This window comes from Asparagus officinalis, chromosome 4, assembly GCF_001876935.1.
Source record: "Asparagus officinalis chromosome 4, Aspof.V1, whole genome shotgun sequence".
NCBI lineage: Eukaryota > Viridiplantae > Streptophyta > Magnoliopsida > Asparagales > Asparagaceae > Asparagus > Asparagus officinalis.
This window is the reverse complement of record NC_033797.1, coordinates 67,366,579-67,386,550: the sequence shown is the minus strand read 5'-3', so window position 1 is coordinate 67,386,550 and position 19,972 is coordinate 67,366,579. Positions and strand designations below refer to the sequence as shown.

At 38.2% G+C, this 19,972-nt stretch overlaps 2 protein-coding genes across 2 annotated transcripts; one reads left to right on the top strand and one right to left on the bottom strand.

Moving 5' to 3' along the window:
* LOC109838855 (fimbrin-2-like) lies at positions 378 to 13,207 on the top strand. Its single transcript, XM_020407285.1, has 14 exons — positions 378 to 625; positions 713 to 892; positions 937 to 1,169; positions 1,246 to 1,417; positions 1,791 to 1,829; positions 1,943 to 2,011; positions 2,135 to 2,251; positions 3,302 to 3,516; positions 10,411 to 10,566; positions 10,650 to 10,849; positions 11,062 to 11,219; positions 12,311 to 12,407; positions 12,588 to 12,679; positions 12,759 to 13,207. Exons 1-14 carry the CDS (start codon positions 539 to 541, stop codon positions 12,939 to 12,941), a joined length of 1,998 nt encoding a protein of 665 aa, XP_020262874.1. The 5' UTR covers positions 378 to 538; the 3' UTR covers positions 12,942 to 13,207.
* LOC109838854 (rho GDP-dissociation inhibitor 1-like) lies at positions 14,170 to 17,932 on the bottom strand. The gene is made up of 6 exons (XM_020407284.1): positions 17,870 to 17,932; positions 16,805 to 17,017; positions 16,458 to 16,524; positions 15,384 to 15,602; positions 14,533 to 14,657; positions 14,170 to 14,452 (listed from the first exon to the last, which is right to left on the bottom strand). The coding sequence occupies exons 1-6, from the start codon at positions 17,930 to 17,932 to the stop codon at positions 14,381 to 14,383; spliced, it is 759 nt and encodes a 252-aa protein (XP_020262873.1). The 3' UTR covers positions 14,170 to 14,380.

Sequence of the window (19,972 nt, the reverse complement as noted above, 5' to 3'; positions counted from 1 at the left end):
GTTGAACGCTTAGACTTGTTAATTTAAGGAGGCCGTGAGTTAAACAACATCTAAAAATCTTCAAAAAAAAAAAAGGTTTATGTAGAAATTATGAACATCTTCGTCTAAAATGGTCTTGAAAAAAAAAAAATGTGCAGTGCTAATTTTTTCAGTGATCAGTATATCGTAACTTATTTCCGCAAATGCTGGAGATGAGATGGTTTTTATGCAAATATCTCCCGACACATAAAAAAAGTCAAACTTCTTCCAAGTCAGATAAATAATCAAGTAAATAAGAATTAAATAGTAGAGTAAAAAGATTCCATAAAATAACAGCTTTCTTTTTCCAAATTTAAATCCCTACTCTGTTAATAACAGTCCAAATCTCTCCACTTCCCTCTTGCATCAATCATCATAACTAACAACTTCTCTCCGCTCTTTACAAAGTGGCAGTCACTGTGCAAACCCTACGCTCTCTCTCTCTCTCTCTTTAAAATCTCTCACCAAACTCTCTCCCTCTCTCTCTCTCTCTCTAAAACTTTCTCTCTCTAGAACAGCAATGTCGTCCTTCGTCGGCGTCCTCGTCTCCGATCCCTGGCTCCAGAACCAGTTCACCCAAGTCGAACTCCGCCAGCTCAAATCTCAGGTACAAGCCTAAAGTTCACATTTTTAACCCTAAATCTTTCTCATCGTTCACAAATCGCCCCATCGCTCACTCTCTCTCTCTACTCAGTTCCTCTCCATTACGAAAGATTACAATGCCAAATCTCCACTCAAGCTCAGAGATCTCTCCGACCACGTGTCCGCCCTCAAGATCGCCGACGAGGACATCACGTCCTTCCCATCTCGACGAGCTCTCCACTTGCGAGCTCTCCTCGGGTTCGGTCTCATTCCCCCCCCCCCCGCTCTCTCTGTCTCCTCACTTTCTGAAAATTTACGATTTTACCACTGTTGCAGGTCTATTTGAAGATGCAAGGGCGAGTCGGAGGAGGAAAGGGATCGTCTTCATCGGATTTCTTGAAGGCGGCGACCACGATGCTTCTGCATACGATCAGTGAATCTGAGAAGGCTGCTTACGTGGCACACATCAATAGCTATTTGGGAGGAGATGGGTTCTTGAAGAAGTACTTGCCCATTGATCCGCTTACTGATGGTCTGTTCGAGATCGCGAAGGGGGGGGTTCTTTTGTGGTGAGGTTTTTTTTTTTTTTTTTTTTTTTGGGTTTTGGTTATTGTGATTGTTGATTTGCGTTTTTGTGATCTGAAGTAAGCTTATTAATGTGGCTGTCCCGGGGACGATTGATGAGCGGGCGATCAATACAAAGAGAGTGTTGAATCCTTGGGAGAAGAATGAGAATCATACTTTGTGTTTGAATTCAGCGAAGGCAATCGGGTGTACTGTGGTTAATATTGGGACACAGGATCTTGCTGAAGGGAGAGTGAGTATTGTTTTGGTTGAAAATTGTTGGTTGATGCTTTGTTAAATGTGAGTAATTTAATTACTAAAATCAGAGAAAGTATATCCAAAGGTTCACCAAGTAGCATTATTTTAGGAGGTATAATCATTTCTCTGTTTAAATTCTAATCACAACCTGAGTTGTGCAGTGATATGATGTTCACTATGTTATATAAGATGTCATATTTCCTGGGGGAACCTATTGTTTCATCTTAATTGTGTTATGTATGGGAAATTTGAAGGTGTATATCATCTTGCTATATGCTTCAAAAAATAACTTATTTGGACTTGGCACATATATGGAATAAATACTACACTTTTGTCAAGACTAACATTCTTCTGGTTTATGCTTTCAGCCTCATCTTGTGCTTGGGTTGATATCTCAAATCATTAAGGTATGCTTATATGCTTTTCACGACTACAGGAGCAGATTATTCTGGCCATTACCATATCTTTTTCCTTATAGAATCTGGATTAAAATTACTAACTCCATTTCTTCCTCTTTCAGATTCAACTTCTGGCAGATGTTAACCTGAAGAAAACGCCACAACTAGTTGAGTTGGTTGGAGATGGCAAGGTTGGTCAATTTTCCCTTTGATACTCATTGCATGCACTTTTGAAACTTCAAAATGTGATTCTTAAAGTTCTATCACGTGAGCATCCTATATGTGTGCTTTGCTAAAATCTTTTTGATCTGCAGGATGTTGAGGAGCTGCTGAGTCTACCACCTGAAAAGATTTTACTTCGATGGATGAACTTTCAGCTAAAGAAAGGTAGCTTTAAGAGAACTGTGACAAATTTCTCATCAGATGTGAAGGTGCGTCTATAAAATAAGCTATCAAGATGCTTATGTATTTCTATTAGTAATTTGTCTTAAACCTGCATTATAGGCCTAATGTTATTTCTTCCATAATGAAATTCTATTTCTTCGAGTTACCTGCTGATATTTTGTCGAGGACAAAATTGGCAAAACCAAAATTCTTCATTAGCAATGAAGAAGCTGCAGCCGAAGAAAAGGATTAAGTAGTGGAGTTATCTATATTCACAAATGATGTGGAATCTGGCGTTACAGGAAAACACCACTTTGCATCTTCTTTAAGTGCACAAAATCAAATAAAACTGTATATTGCTTGTATTCATTATGCTTCTTTGGAAGTTGAAAGTATTGACACTGAACGCAATATCATGTGTGCAATGAACTTTATGTGGTGCCACCAGCTGTAGATGATGAAGATGGGGTGCACAATTCCCTTAAACTTCGTCTAGACATACGTCTTCTGCAGATAAAGTTTAAGGTAGCTCACAGAATGACTAATAATTGTGGTAAGTTATGTCGTAATGATACTATCTACACACATATACACCCATTCATTCATCTCTTATGACAAGTTGATGGCTATCCAAGAGCTTTTCCTCTTGAAGAAAAAAGAAACGAAAATTTTCCGTTCAAGAGATGATGATTGAATTGAAGTATGCTTTTATCTTCTTCTAACTTTAGTTTAGACTTCAAATTCTATAATGAATCCTGTATTCTCTTCTCCTAGCTGTTATAAGTGAAGAGAGAACAGAAGGTTGGGAGAAAACTCCTTCCACGCTGTATTGAGGCAATATAAGCTAATGTATGTACACATTATAGAAGTATTACAAGGTTAGGTCACGTGATGTACAAATAACATTCCTAATAATAAATCTTAGTAGCTGCTTACAATGACTAAATGCACCTATTCTTAAGCTAAATTTATATTTAGTTTTATTTGTCTTTTTATGCTAGTTTATTGCTGTAACTAACACAATCTTCTATCTGGGCTCCACATTGCTAACTCATGGAAATATTATACATACTGATTGGACACTCTTCTTGCTGCAGGACGCCGAGGCATACACTTATCTGCTAAATGTTCTGGCACCTGAGCATAGCGACAAGCAATCTGCAAAAACTGTCACCAATCCTCTTCAAAGAGCCGGATTGGTTCTTGAACATGCAGATAGAATGGGCTGCAGAAGATATTTGACCCCAAAGGACATTGTTGATGGTTCACCAAATTTAAATCTTGCTTTTGTTGCACATATTTTTCAGAAAAGGTAAAATATAGTACCTCAGACTGTCAATTATTTCCAGTACTTAAATACAATATTATTCAAAGGCTAGTATTACCTTTGGTGAATATATATTTAGAGACATTAAAAACTGCATTAGCCCCTGTTAGCAATGAAACCTAAGTTTTAGCAGTTGTAATGCACCCAAAATCTTGACATGGTTATCTGATCATCTATTAGCTTTCAACTCTCTCTCTCTCTCTCTCTCTCTCTCTCCCCCCCCCCCTCTCTCTCTCTCTCTCTCGCCTGCTCTTAACTGCACACTGCACAGATGGGCAATATGGATTAAACACAATCTTTGGCTTAGACTTACTATAATTATTTGGATCAACTTGGCTGCCTCCTGGAGTGGATGCTACTTTATGTATGTTCATCTATATAGTTCTTCGTATTAAGAAATAACATTGTGAAGCTATTAAATAGCATAATGATTTGGAACTCTACTCGCAGAACAGTGCCTGGTCCATTTATTTAAGTATAGTAGTTATCACTTTTTCTCATGTAGCTTAAGCTAGTTCTTTAGTTACAATCACAGGAGTTCGAGCCTGTGGACGGTTAAAATATACTTTCTCTTAGACCAATGCTCAGTCTTGAGTCCAAGAAGTGAGCACCTATGGGTTAAACCCTTTAGTTGGGCTCAAGCATCAGCATATGGTAGGCTACAACGAAGTTCATGTTGGATGTGACATGGGTGGGGGCCATGAGCTAGAGAACCATGTGAAGTTCCCACGCGGTTTCGTTTCCGCAGCGGAACTGGCCCACCCGACTTATGAATTCGTGCTTATAAATGCACGCGAAAATTAAAACCCTAGGACTTGGTGCAGGAGCTAGGGGTTAATTGGCGGCTGTCTTCATTGGCGGTGCAAAAGAGGAGTGCAAAGGGGCAGAGAGCAGAAGAGCATTGGCGGCCGTGCAGGTGTTCGAAAGGGTTCTCGGCTGTGGGTTTTTTCTGCTGTAGCAAAGAATTTCAAGAGGAGTTTTCTTTGTAATCCTTTTGTGCTTTTGTGAGAGATTAGAGAGTTAGTTTGAGGGTTTAGTTCGTGGGATTGTAAACCTTTTGTATTCTCTCTCTAATAGTAGATCCCTCCTCCTTGCCCCGTGGACGTAGGCAGTTTGCCGAACCACGTAAAATTGGTTGTTTGAGTTTGTGGCCATTGTAATAGTTTTTAGGATCTCTCGACAGGTCAGTCCTAGAACTGATGAGAGGAAGAGCCGATATCTCACTTGGTTGAGATATCCGCTTCAGATTCTTGTTTCCTTGGTGAGACGGGAATTCTTATCGATCTTTCTCTATTATTGTGCATCAGAAACTCTGTCGAAATTTTTGCTGCGCACAACAAGTGGTATCAGAGCCAGGTTCCAGATCTAGGGTTTGGTTTGAGGAGTAGATCAATTTGGAGGCTCGTTTAGGGCTTCGTTGGTGATAAAGGTGGGATCTTTTGGTAAAGACTATCTTTTTAGTTTTGGATCTATTCTTCGTTCGTTGGTGCGTAAGATGTCGGGGAAAGAAGGTGCTTCGGGTGTCGAGGGTGGTGCTTCTGGCGGGAAGACCATTCAGAGTTTGAATATCCACTCTATGAAGATAGATGTGGAGAAATTTAATGGCACAAACAACTTTGGATTATGGAGATGCGAGGTTTTGGATGCGCTGAACGCGCAGAATTTGGAGGATACATTGGAGTTAGATGGCAAGCCAGATGAGATTGAAGAGAAGGTTTGGAAAAAGATGAATCGAACGGCGTGTGGTGTGATTAGGTCTTGTTTGACTCAAGATCTAAAATATGATGTGATGAATGAGACTTCTGCGAAGAAGATTTGGGAGATTCTCGAAAGCAAGTATTTGACCAAGAGTGTGGAAAATCGCTTGCATTTGAAGAGGAGACTTTATCGTTTCCAGTTGAAGAAGGGAACCTCCATTAGAGATCACATGAACCACTACACAAAGCTTCTTGCGGATTTGGCGAATGTGGATGTCAAGATTGAAGATGAGGACAAGGCGTTGCTGTTGTTGAGTTCCTTGCCCGACGAGGAATATGAGACCTTCGTTCTTACTCTGATTAATGGGAAGGCATCACTTTCGTATAGTGAAGTCACCGCTGCACTTGTGAATTATCAGCTTCGAAAGAAGGATAAGGAGGCTTCGGTTGAGCCGGTAGCGGAGGCGTTGGTCGCAAGAGGGAAGGGTCCAAACCGAAAGAATTGGAAGTCACAGTCTAGAATTGGAAAAGATCAGTGTGCTTGGTGCAAGGAGACTGGTCATTGGAAGAAAGACTGCCCAAAGCTCGACGAATGGATGAAGAATAAGCAGAAGGGAAAAGGGAAGCAACCATCATCAGAAGCAAACATCGTATCGGATGGTAATAATTCTGACTCTTCTATTTATTCGCTTTCTATCAGTCCTACAGATAGCTATTCGGAGGAATCTGAATGGATGTTGGATAGTGGTGCGACCTATCATGTGTGCCCTAGAAGGGAATGGTTCTTCAGTTTTGAGAAGCTGGTGGATAGCGGTGTGGTGTACATGGCTGATAACCGTGCATGCCAGATTCTTGGGATATGAAGAATTCGCATAAAAATGTTTGACGGGACTGTTAGAGAGATAAATGATGTGAGATATGTTCCTTCTTTGAGGAAGAACTTGATCTCGATTGGAGCTTTGGTTGGAGAGGGTCTGAAGGTTCGTGTTGAGGATATGGTTCTCGAGATTGCGAGAGACTCTCGTATTTTGATGAAGGGCGTCAGGAGAAATAACCTGTATTACTGACTTCTATTGATTCGACTAGACTGTGGCATTTGAGGCTTGGCCATTCCAGTATTGATTCCTCGCATAGATTGAAAGAGGGTGCGAAGACCTGCAGTTTGAAGTCCAATGAACATGTTGATGTGAGCAAGAAGACCGAGGTGAAGTGTAGCACCTCTATTCACCGTGCTAAGGGTCGTTCTGGAGGAGTTCACGTGGATGTTTGGGGGCCTTCCAAGGGGGCATCATTGGGAGGTAATAGGCATTTGGTTTCCTTTGTTGGTGGCTGTTCTAGGCGTGTTTGGGTTGCAACCAAATCCCCTTTGGAGAAAGTCCTAGTAGTATCCAACAGATTGAAGAAGTGTGTGATAGACAGAAAGGTAAAAGTACTCTATTCTGGTTTTGATGGGAGGTACAAGATTGACCTATTTCTGTATTGGAGCCGAGCTCACGGCATTGCGAGACACTTCGTTGGAAAGGAAATCTTGGGGCAACTAGATAGGATGACAAATTTGGAGAACCGTGCCTTGCTGGAGGAGGATCGGTGTTTGTGGTCGAGCAATGGTTTGCAGAAGAGTTTCTGGACAGAGGCTTCGACATATTTGGATCATCCTATTAAAGAGTTGTCAGCTGTTGCGATTGGAGATAAAACTCCATTGGAAGATAGGTCTGGTAGTGTCACTTTGGTTGAGGCTTCGATGAGGAAGCCAATTGACTCTCAGCAGGTGGAGAGTTTTGGACAGACCTTAGAGGTATCGCAGCGGGTGGAGAGTGATGCTACTCCACATTGGGTAAAGATTACTCCAAATCATTCTGCATTGGTTGGGATTCCAGCTGAGGTGACACAGCGTGGAAGTCATTTGGATTCGGATGCAGATGATGAGTTGGGTTTTGATTCGAGTGCAGCTGATAGATGCAGTTTAGGTATGACCATTGGTTCACCTCAGGTGGAGGTGTTTGAGACCATTGGAGGTGCTATCAGCCGCAGAGTTGATGATATTGGAGAAGGGTTGCGAACTCTTCTAGTGAATTGAGGTCGTTCGCGGCCATTTGGGTGAACTACGTTCGGCTTGATTCCTTGGGCAAGAGGATACGTAGGCAGTCTTTATGATGCAGCCGGGGTTGGATTTTGATGGGGGTGAGATCAATTTGGTGAGTAGACATCGACGTTTTGGAGAGTGTTTGCATTCTCATTTGGGTTCTCGACTTGTTATGGATTGAGTCTGTTATCGTGAATTATTTCACGGTGTACTGAACACAACAAGTGAGACATTTGGTTTGGTTGGTGTCGGCTCAGTTTTGAGAAAACTTCGCCGAGGTGGAGAATTGTGAACTAGGGAGATTTGTGCGGCTGCAGCAGTGCAAATTTGAGGAGGTGCAAAAGTGTTGGCAGCGTTCTTTTTGGACGGCGTGCAAAGAGTCCTTTTGTGCTTTTGAGAGAGATAATTGTGTGAGGGTTTAGATTGAGTGATTGTAAATCCTAGTTGTGTTATCTCTCCCTCTAATAGTAGATCTCCCCCTCCTTGCCCCGTGGACGTAGGCAGTTTGTCGAACCACGTAAATTGATTGTTTGAGTTTGTGGTCATTGTAATAGTTATTAGGATCCCTCGACAGGTCAGTCCTAGAACTGATGAGAGGAAGAGCCGATATCTCACTTGGTTGAGATATCCGCTTCAGATTCTTGTTTCCTTGGTGAGACGGGAATTCTTATCGATCTTTCTCTATTATTGTGCACCAGAAACTCTACCGAAATTTCCGCTGCGCACAACAGTTCACTGCATCCAAGCTAAAAAAGACTTGAGTTCGAGTCAATCCTCAAGTCGGACTCAGGGTCGAGTCAAAAGGCATCCTCAAGTCAGACTTTGAGTCCAAGTCAAAAGACATTCTCAAGTCGGCCAAGTCAATAAACGAGTTCAAGTCGGATTCTGAGTCAAATCTAAACTTATCAGCAAAGCTTGTCGAAGTCATAACAAAGCTCACCTGACAGAACATGTGAACTCTGCCACACAGCTCACCCCGACCCAACCCAACCCAACCGAGTCAAGAGTGGATCAACTCTCAATTTAGACTTCAGGCCAAGTCAAAAAGCGTCATTAAGTCGACCAAGTTGCGAGTTGAATTCTATGCTAAATTTGAACTCGCTAGTAAAGTTCGCCAATCAATTAATTAGTGAAATTCACTCATAGCTACCCACGTGTGCCACATCATCCACGATTCAGAAGTGATGGCTTAACCGTGCCCAAAATGAGTTTCACCCAAATAATCCACGTGGGACACATAATGAAGTTCACCGAAGCCATAGCGAAGTTTGCTGAAGCTGAAGCCACATCCAAGCTCGCAAAAGTTATAGTGAAGCTCACCCAAGCACCAACGAGCTTCGCCTAATAGCCTATGTGAGCTGTGTTACCCATTCTGGCGAAGTTTGCTCATGGTCGTTATTGACGAACTTCACCTGTGGTCAATATTAGTGAACTTCGCCTATGGCCATTATTGCTGAACCTCGCACCGTTTTCAGAAGCCACTTTTAAGGAAACGATTCATCCACTAACTCGCCCATGTAAGGGGAGTTAATGACCACTAACTCACCTATTTAAGGAGAGTTAAAGCCCACTAACTCACTCATTAATGTTCTTAAGCTTATAAACAGGTATGATCAATATGAAGTAAGGGAGCATAGGGGTGGAGGAAAGGGTCTTGGGGCTAATATTATCTTAGCTAGATCTTTATCATTGAAAAAAAAGAGAGATTCAGAGGCTACATTGACAAAAGCCCATCTCTCCATTCTCATTGATCTTCATAAATCATTATCATCGGTTAATTATTTGGCCCGATTAACTATCCTCGTGAGAAAGTATTTATTCTCTTCAGCTAGTCATCTAGCTTAGATTCGTTCGCTTCTACCTTAATCAACAGTTCTTGTAAGAAATGATCTGTTAATATCTCTTTATCCAGAGAAGATTGCGCTATCTTCCGAGGGATTAGAGATCATCAATCAGTGAAAGATCTATCATCTTAGTCGGACCGTCAACGGAGTACAAGATTGACGCTCCATCGACAAACAGAAAAGAACTTCAGGAAATATAAATTTTTTTCTTTGTTTCATTGTAGTTTGAGCTAATTACCATACGAAAGACCCGAAACACAACCAAAAGAAATTAACATTAGCAATAGACTGGGAGATCAACCTGTTAGGTCTTGGATCCAATCACAACTCATATTCATACTCCATTTCTAATACAGAACTAGACATCACCTCCCGGTGACCCTTGACTTGCACGTGTTCTACCATGTACGATATATAAATTGATGAAGCTTCATCCAGCCTAGTAACGGATGAGCCAAACACCCTGGTATTGTTAATTCTGTTCTCGCTTTTTTTTATCTACGAAGACAATAACCTTATTCTCATTTTTGTGTATGGTAATGAAGAGAGAGATTTGTATTGATCTTTCAGAGACAGCCTTGTAGAATGTGCAGTTGACTCCACCTTAGGTCCAAGTTACAGAACGACACTCGGAACCCGTAATCCTGTGATTGTATCATGTGTCTAACTTGACTTGAAGTCGATATAGAACCCATTAAGTTAAAGCTTCTAATCCAATTTCTTCACTTTGCTATCATATCCTTGGCCTTGCTCACCAGGAGTTTGAACAAGGAGATGTTAATAATAATAAAAAAACTACTTTGACCAGAAATGTTCAGCTAGAATCATATATTAAATGTTCATATTGTCTATGTTCTACATTGGACTAAATCTTACTCCAATTTCCTTGCTTCTATCAAGATACAAGACACAAGGTGAACATAATCTATCCACCTATTTGAGTGGTGATTCAATGTATCCTTAGTAATCATTGTTATTGTTTCACCTGTACCTTAGTTTTTTTTTTAATTTTCCATACTTGTAGGCTCTTCAATATATACATGTTTCGAGTGCACATATGCTAAGAGCTAATGATTTTGCATTAAAAAAATGTAACTCAAAGCAGACAAGTGGACAACATTATTAGATGTATTGACTAAATGGAGTTTTACCTTGAAACAACAGCATAGTACTTATTGAGGTCCTTAATATAATATGCTAAAAATGCATAGCCATACATATATATTTGTAAAACATCCAATTGCCATTGCTGCAGGAACGGATTATCATCACAAATGAAACAAATCTCTTTCTTGGAAGAAAACCCAGATGATGCACTAATTTCTAGAGAAGAAAGAGCATTTCGCTTATGGATTAACAGTCTTGGCATTTCAACATATATTAATAATGTATTTGAAGATCTTAGAAATGGGTAACCTAATCTTCTTATTTTCTCTTGCTAATTGAATCTATTGTGTTATTTCGAGACTCATGTATTGATACTCAACTTTTCAGTTGGGTCCTACTTGAGGCCATTGACAAAATATCTCCAGGGATCGTCTCTTGGAAGATGGCTAGCAAGCCTCCGATTAAAATGCCTTTCAGGAAAGTAGAAAATTGTAATCAAGTGGTGAAGATTGGGAAACAGCTGAAATTTTCCCTGGTTAATGTTGCTGGTAATGATATCGTGCAAGGGAACAAGAAATTGATATTAGGTAAATTCTTTTGCAATATTGACTTCTTATTAGACTTTGTTTAATAATCTTTTATTGTCTTTTGCTTTATTTATTATACTTTTAAAACTTAATGTACTTGTTTTGCAGGTTTAATTATTAGCATAAGTTGTATTATAAATGTTTGCCTATAACTTTAATGGAAAATCCTAGAGAAGTATTCGTTTTTATCTAAATCTTGCTACCTTTTTCAGCGTTTTTGTGGCAGCTGATGCGGTATAATATTCTCCAACTTTTAAAGAATTTGAAGTTCCACTCTCATGAAAAGGAGATCACAGATGCAGATATTTTGAAATGGGCTAACAATAAAGTAAAAGATTCAGGAAAAAGCTTGCGAATGGAGAGCTTTAAGGTGCATCTTTTTACATAGTTTTGTTACAAATATTAGACCCCTTGGGAATGCAAATCAATTTGGCATAAACATGATATGCACAACAGTTTCATACATATCAATCAAGATAACAGGTCTGCATGCATACAAATTTATGATCTATCACTCACATTTTGAGACAGACGAAAAGTTAAATCCTTTCAATATTTGACACATTTATCAAATATCAGCTATGTATCTATCTTGCATATTCTGTACTGTAGTAAGGCAACATAAACTGATCATTCCTAGAATATTTTTTTTATGTTATTCATGGATAAAAGTTTTCAATATCTATGTAAGGCCTTTCTGATGCACCTTGTATGCATGCATATCACAAGAAGAGGTAGGCATCAAAATCAATGACCCACATCAGTCGCTTGTTAATGCTTTGGATATTTCACATAATTCATTAAGAAATCTACTATTTATTCATGTTCCCCCATATTTAAGAGTCATATTCCTTAAAGCAATGAGGTGACATAAGCTGGTCATTCCCAAAATATTTTACTCGTATGTTATGTGCTAATAGAATAAAATACAGTGGGGAATGTTGTTGTCAATGGAGATGGACCATCATGGATTTCAATATCTATACACAAGCTTTTCTGGTGCAGCTTGTGTAGATGCATTTCTCATTTTTGCATCTCCAAATATCTCACCTTAGTAATTTGGAATGATGCATCACATAGTCTACTTTTTATTTTTGCTTTTTCACATATTGTCTCTGATATTTCAATTAGACTTAAGGAATTACTTGATTTTTATTGCTTAGTTCTCTCATGAGTTAGTTCTCTGTTTATGATTTCCATTTGTTCGGTAGATTTGTTTCAGGAATATCAGTTATACATGCTTAGCTGAGACGCAATGGTTCATTTAGAACTCTGATGTTCTTCCCTGGAAAAATGAAATGAACATGTCAAAACTTTATCAGATTCTCATTTATCAAACAATTTATGTCAGGCTTTCGATTTACATCATCTTCAAAAAAGCTTCATAAATGGCAGTTTACATCGCAAATGGAGACTCTAATGCAATTTTTGAGCTTAAGAGGTTTCTTCTCGTACTTACAGGATAAAACCCTATCAAATGGCATTTTCTTCCTTGAATTGCTCAGTGCGGTGGAACCTCGAGTTGTAAATTGGAGCCTTGTGACAAAAGGAGAGAGTGGTAATTTTCTGTCAGATTTGTGAATTTTCTCTCTTATATGACAAATCTATATAACATATGAGGTTCTTTTTTTTTTGGGCTTCTTTTTGGATATCATACAACTGATTTAGCATATATCGAAGTTCTGATTCTTGATACACTATATCTTGGTAGCATAACACATGGTAATAATGCATGCAGGCGAAGAGAAAAAGATGAATGCTACTTATATAATCTCTGTGGCAAGAAAGCTTGGATGCTCCATATTTTTGCTTCCTGAAGACATACTGGAGGTAACTTCTTCAATCAACAATGAGATATCTATCCCACATTGGGATTACTAAGATTTTTTTTTTCCTTTTTCTATTTCAGGTGAATCAAAAGATGATGCTCACATTGACAGCAAGCATTATGTACTGGCATTCCAAAAAACCAACTGAAGACAAATCTGCAGCTTCAGATAGTGATAGTGTGAGTTCATCTGAAGGAGTTTCACACTCAACCATTGATGACTCTGCATCGGAATCTTCCACAGATGATAGCTTAAGCAGATAGTTGGGCATTTTTCATCACCCAGAATTAAAAACTTACTAACCAATGTAGCTTCTGATGTATATTTTGATATTAGTTTCGGCCTGCTATAATATGCGGATGATTGTTGAAACTATTTGATTCATTGTGAGGAGGGATTGATTATAGGTTTTGCTGCTTGTTAGGACAAAGGGTGGATTGAAGATTATTTTTATACTAAATGTATGTATATGTAATAGCATGTTTTGTTTGATTAACTTCAATGGCAATTGTTTCTTCATCATCTCCCAGTCTTCAGTTTTGCTTGGTGTTTGTTTGAACTTGTCTTATGCTCCATCTTTTCCACGCAGGGCGGATATATATAGTGCTCTTGGGAGGCAGTTACACCCTCTAGAAATTCTGATAATTACCATTTAATTCTTGTAAAATTAAAATTTGTCACCCCCAAGTTTAATCAATTTGCACCAAAGTCATTATACAACCACACGAATTTGATAGCCCGTTCAAATCATATAGGCTCTCTCTATTGAATGCATTCCCATCAGGTACCATAGCTTTGTAATTCATATTTTTATTATTAAGTAAATAGATACTTATTATCTGTCCCTCCAAGAAAATTTTTCTGGAGCCACCGCAACTTCACTGGCACAGTGAAACTAATAACTTCAATCGATTTTATAATAGAATGAATGTTGTCAGTTGCTTATTTATTGGTAAATACGTTTGTCGAACTTGCTATCCTCCTACTTTGAGCTGAAAATATATTCAGACACTTAGATACATAGGTAACCCATATAAAAATATCTTAAAATTAATGCACATGCCATGAAAGAAAAATCGTTTCATCATCCATGCCTGAACCAATTGGAATCAGTCTATACACACAACTCATTCCTATAACTATTATTTTGAAAGTAATAAGTGAAAAACTTATTTCCTGAATGATGGTTGTTCAATTATAAAAATCTAAGAACAACATGTGCAGAGATATAAAATAAAAATAACACAAGGGACCAATGGAGATGGACTTAAGATGGTATAGCTTCTTTTTCTCAAAAAAAAGATGGTATAGCTTCTAAGAACTTGGTATTCCTGAGGGGGGGCAAAGAACTGAAGCTAGGCTGTTGAAAGGTAGCAAGATCCACAGAAATCAATCAAACAATAGTTTTCTTATAAGCAAGTGAAGTAGAAAGCAAAAAATTGTTTCTTCTTAAGGTCTAAGTGTCACAGATCACATTATGAATTAAAAGAATTCCTTCAAGACGCTTGGTTCATCTCAATAGACGAACCTTTCAGTTTACTTGTCAGCAATCGTGAAAATACATAAAACACTTCCCTGTTCTAAGAATAGTAAGAGCAGAAAGGAAAAAAAAATTTGATTCCAACTACAGGATATTTTGATAGAAGAAGCGCAGATCTTCATAGAATTTTGAAACTTGGATAGTTCGATATGCTGAAAAATGCTATGCCCAGTCCTTTCGAATCTCAAAGAAGTAACTGATATCCAAATAGATCTTTCCATCATCATCTACAAACTGAAACGAATACGGAAAAGTTAAGGACTAGCACCATTCAATAAGATATTTTAGAGTTTGTTCTTGTAATTATTCCTTACTTTTGTTCTAGCAGAATAGGATCCCCTTGCAAAGATACCAGAAGGAGTAGTCTCTTCTTCAAGTTCATACGTATACGGTTCTTTCTGAGGACTGAATGTTCCTAGCATCTGCTTGTTGTTCTCCACTGAAAAAATAAATCCCCACAAAAAGTAAATAATAACACAAAAGCAAAATGATATCCATGAGATACGCTCAACTGAAGATAAATCGGGTTTACATAAGAACGGAACAGCTTTTTTTACCATAATAATTTAAAATATGGTGAAATTATGCGATGTAGCTCATATTGGAGTAGTAAAATAATGTGCGTGTATAATATTTCTTTAATATTTTGACAGAAGAACTGTATTCTGAATGCAGGTAATTAAGAGATGTCCATTGTATCTGTCTAATGTCCTCCATGGAATAAAAGAGATTACTCAAAAAGTAAATAGTATAAAAAACATGAACATTATCAATTTAAAATAAAAACACTGTATCATAATTAGAAAACACCTTGTTTAGAGAGGCACTCTTGTTGACTAATTGATTTCTTCAATTATTACGGAACAATATTCTATGAGCATGGAAACACATGGAAACATTTACAGTACTCATTCTGTAAATCAGTAAATACATTCGTAGAATATATTTTCAATACTTTTCTAATAGATAACTTGCAAGGAAAACTCGTGTGGCATTGGTTTTCACTTAAGAACCAAATGTAAACACATTTGAAGTAAGAGCCATAGAATATTTAAAAAGAACAACACTTATCGTATCGCTGGTTCGAAATAGTCATCTTAGATTATTTCCTTTCTTTACAGAAATAAAAAATGTTTTTACTGCAAGTAATTAAGTTCAGGAGTACCTCTTACGCCAGCTTTCCACACAGTGTTAGTGTATCTGAGGCCTGAAACAATATTGTTGGAGACAGTGAGAGAGAACCTGAGCCTGTATTTGCTTCCATCCTTGAGAGCAAATGCAAAACCCTTAGCATTGGGGATGAAGGGAATTGGCAAAACCATATCGGGACGATCAGGGCTCACAATTGTCAGGCTCTGGATGTGTACTTCTGGCTCCAGAGTCTCTGATGTGTTCATTTCACAACACAAAAAAAATTAAAACATCAAACAGGTTTAGAAAACAAAGAATTTCCATTTTTTGTTATGATCATAGATAATTTTGAAATGAAATACGGATGACATATGTTTGACTGCTGAAATTTGATTATAAAAACAAAGTTGATATTAGTACAATCTGAGCTCACGCAATCAAGAGAAAAGCCACATGGGAATTTAGAAAATACCAGAAGAAGAAAAGGATGAAAAATGACAAATATTGCTAAAGAAGACAATACTTATCGAGGATAGATGCCATGGCATTGTCCTGGATGATACAAATGTTTTCTTACAACAGAAGTATCAGGTTCTTTCCTCCTTAAACATGTAGAGGAAATCCTCTCAATTTAGCACTGAAATGTACTGATTATTGATCAAAGGTCGCGGAAAACTATATCAGGATGCCAATGGCATATGAATAATGCTTGCATTTGTGCCTAGAGAGTAGAATCAATGGGAGAATGGTTTTGCTCTGATTCCCTATTGGGGAATGACCTTGTTGACCCCACCCCCCACAAAAAAAAAAATAGGATGGGTGGGGTCTTCGATTCATGCATATGGTGATGTGGGAGTTGAGATATACGAGACATCGTTGTAGAAAGCGAGGAATTGCATACCAATATAGAAGTAGTTGACATCAAAGTGACTGCTGATATAAAATTTTAAGAAACCAAGTGCCAACAAATGGATGGAAAATGTTAGATAATGTTATCATGTATAACAATAGAAATCTTCACCAAATGGATATCAATAACAATAACGAACCCTTTTTCCCCCTTTTTCTTTTTAATTATTTTTTTTAAATTTCGTGAGGAAAGGATTACCTCCAACATCATTGAGATCAACATTTCCAAGGAGCTGTTCCTTCCACTTCCTGAGGCTCTCATCATCCTGCCAACCAAAAATCAGAAACGCAAAAAATAAAAAGTAAAGAATTTGTCCTTGGGAGGAGGTGACACATTATTTCCTTGGTCCCATGATTTCGGGTTCAAAATTAACTTCTCATTAAACGGACGCTTGTGATTCTTCAGAAAACGAAATGAGTAACTACGAGCGCGAATCATAGAGTACATGGGCAGGTTATATATATATTTGTAACCGATCACAAATATTCCCATGAATCCCATCTGCCTACAAATAGTCAACAACTAATGCTAACCGTATATTATACCTTGTCAAGCTCTAGCTGATCCTTGAGGGCGACCGGAGGCCCAAGAACAATGGACTTGTCTTCCTCTCCTTCGTCATATCGTGCTACGGTATGAAGCGAAGACGCAGCGGAGCTGAACTTGCTGCTGAGCTTGTCGTCGCTCGCTGGCGATGTTCTCCTTGTCCTCCGCCTCTTTCGAGTGCTTCTTCTCTTCGTACAGTCATCCCTTGCTTGCTACGAGAATGTTGGGAGGTAGTAAGGCAGGAAAACAAGTATAGACCTGATTGGAGCTCACGGAGCAGAATTGTCCGAGCGATTTTGTTTGGTGTGTTTCCGGAATTTTTTTTTGTTTTTTTTTTTCGGTGGGTTGTTTTGAGAGGAGAGAGATGTTGGCTCGAAAAGTAGGACGTGAGTTTCGGCGGATTGGGAGGAGACCCGGTCAGTGTTTATTATGGATGGCCAACTTTTGTTTTGAATTTGCGGAGGTGGGAAAAGGTCCTTTTAAAGAGTGGACCCAAAAAAAAAAAGAAAAAGGGAAACAGAAAAAGGAGATGAATATAATGTGAATATCTATGAAAATAGATATATTGATTTGAATAAGAAAAGCAAATTTCACTAGTCATTTAGGAAAAGTAATCAATCGCATGAAGATTAGGGAGAGAGGTCTACCTAATAGATCTCCTATATCAAATTTAAAGTATAGAATGATTGAAATTTATTCAATCTCGACATGATCTTGACATGATGTGGGAACAAACCGTGATCAAGCTTGAACCAATTAATATCCAAACATAATTCTATAAATGATTTCTTATATTAAGTGTAGAATTTGTGAAGGTGGGAAAAGGTCTTTTAATGGAGTGGACCAAAAAAATATTAAACAGAAAAAAGGTAATGCATATAATGTCAATATCTATGCAAATGGATGTATTGATTTGAAAATAGAAAAGCAAAATTCACTAGTCATTTATGGCAAGTAATCAGTCGCATGAAGATTAGGGTGGGAGGTCTACCTAATAGATCTCCTACATTAAGTATAGAATAAAATATTTATTCGATATATCTTGACATGATACAAGAACCAACCGTGATCAACTTTGAACCTATATCCAAACCTACTTCTATTTGTGATGGCTTACAATTTGCCATATAATTGCTTACTATCAATTTTTACAAAAATGTAAAATATATAATACATTCAAGATAATTAATTCTCAAATAATCATAATCCAAGTGCATTGCTCAGAGGGCAAAGTTTTCTCAATCAACATTAATAAAATAATCAAGATTATAGCAAACTCCGACTGTCAATAAGTCCAAAATGCACAATTGTTTGCTTTAATAAATCACAATCCTCATGACAAAAAAAAAAAAAAACAAATGCCCACATCTCAAAATGCAAATGTTATGAAGAAAATTAAAAAAATTAGTAAGATATGATTCTGTCTCCATATCGGAATTCATATCTGTATCCATATTCGTATTTGTACAATAAAAAATATGGATTTTCATGTCTAAAATTTGAAATAATAGTCGTACCCGACCAAAAATCCAAAATCATAATTGTATCTGCCAATTTCAAACATTGGTTATCATATTGGCATCCGTTTTGAATACGATTACAGATCAGATTATATATATTCGAGCCATTTGCACCTCTGATGTCTATAAATAGGCGATGGATGTGACCACTCGGAAGGGAACAAATGAATATAAATTTTCTAGTTCTAAGTTTCAAATAGCCTATCCTTTCTACTTTCTTATCTTCTAAATTTCAAACGTGGATGAGAAGATATCAAATGAGTATAAGGTGATTATTTTGTTAGGCTCCTTACCCGATGAGGAGTATAATACATTCGTGCTTACTTTGTTGAATGGTAGATCTTTCATCACATATAGTAAAGTGACTAATGTTTTAACAAATTATGATTTGAGAAGGAAGGATAAAGAGTCTTCCCGAGCTAGCATTTCAGGAGAGGCCTTGTCGACGAGAGGAAGGAGTCCATATCTAAGGGTGGTAATCGAAGCAGGTCAAAGTCGAGGGGCCACCATCAATTAGCAAAGAACCAATGTGCGTTCTACCAGGAATAAGGACATTAGAGGAGAGATTTCCCCAAGCTCAGAGAGAAGGAGAATAGCAAAAAGAAGGACCCGAAGGCCAACGAGGTGAACGTTGCTAGAGGTGATGATTTTAATGATTCCTGCTTTTTTCTATTGATTACTCCAGAAGTGAACCATGCGGATGCATCAGATTGGATGTTGGATTATGGCACTACTTATCATGTGACTCCCCGACGAGATTGGTTTGTATCGTTCGAGAAACTCGATGGGGGTATGGTAGTCATGGAAAATGATCAATCCTGTGGCATTTATGGGATATGATCCGTCAGAATTCGGATGCACGATGGAGTTGTTCATTAGCTGAATGAAGTCAGATTTGTTCCTCAATTGAAAAAGAATCTTATTTCCGTTAGAACTTTGGAGACAAAGGGATTCAATATGACTTTTAAGAACGCTGTAGCAAAAGTTACTAAGGGATCTTTGGTGGTAATGAAGGAAGTCCGTAGTAGGAATTTATATCATCTGAATGGGAGTACCAAGATTGGCCAGGTAGCTTCAGTTATTTCAGAGGCGGACGCGAGCATATTTTAGCACTACAGATTAGGGCACACATGTGAAAAGTCACTGTAGACATTGTGCAAGCATGAACTATTGAATGGAGCTAAGAGTAGGAAGATAGAATTATGTGAGCATTACGTTCTTGGCAAGAAGACAAAAGTAAAGTTCAGGATAGTCGTACACAGAACGATGAACATCTTAGAATACGTGCACACAGATGTTTGGGGTCCCACCAAGACGGCATTACTTGGTAGTCAATATTGGTTTGTCACGTTTATTGATGACTATTCTAGTCGTTGTTGGGTGTACACAATGAGGAAGAAGAGTGAAGTCTTAGAGATATTTGTAGAGTGGAAGAGGAGATTAGAACTGTAGACTGAGAGAAAGATCAAGACGTTGAGATTCGACAACGGCAACGAGTACACTTCAGACCTCTTTTAGTAGCTATGTCGAGACGAGAGCATAAAGAGACACTTCACAGTTAGTCATACGCCGCAGCAGAATGGGGTGGCAGAGAAATTAAATCGGCCTTTACTGAAGAAAGTTTGATGTTTGTTATCGCAGAGTAGT

Bases quoted from the DNA above. Each gene is read 5' to 3' on its own strand.
- LOC109838855 (XM_020407285.1), top strand. From the start codon at position 539: ATGTCGTCCTTCGTCGGCGTCCTCGTCTCCGATCCCTGGCTCCAGAAC. The intron at 1,418-1,790 runs GTGAGTATTGTT...TTATGCTTTCAG, and splicing joins AGGATCTTGCTGAAGGGAGA to CCTCATCTTGTGCTTGGGTT. The intron at 10,850-11,061 runs GTAAATTCTTTT...TACCTTTTTCAG, and splicing joins GAACAAGAAATTGATATTAG to CGTTTTTGTGGCAGCTGATG.
- LOC109838854 (XM_020407284.1), bottom strand. From the start codon at position 17,932: ATGGCAAATTGTAAGCCATCACAAATAGAAGTAGGTTTGGATATAGGT. The intron at 17,018-17,869 runs GTTGGTTCTTGT...ACATTCTCGTAG, and splicing joins TAGGTTCAAAGTTGATCACG to CAAGCAAGGGATGACTGTAC. The intron at 14,453-14,532 runs GTAAGGAATAAT...TATTCGTTTCAG, and splicing joins CCTATTCTGCTAGAACAAAA to TTTGTAGATGATGATGGAAA.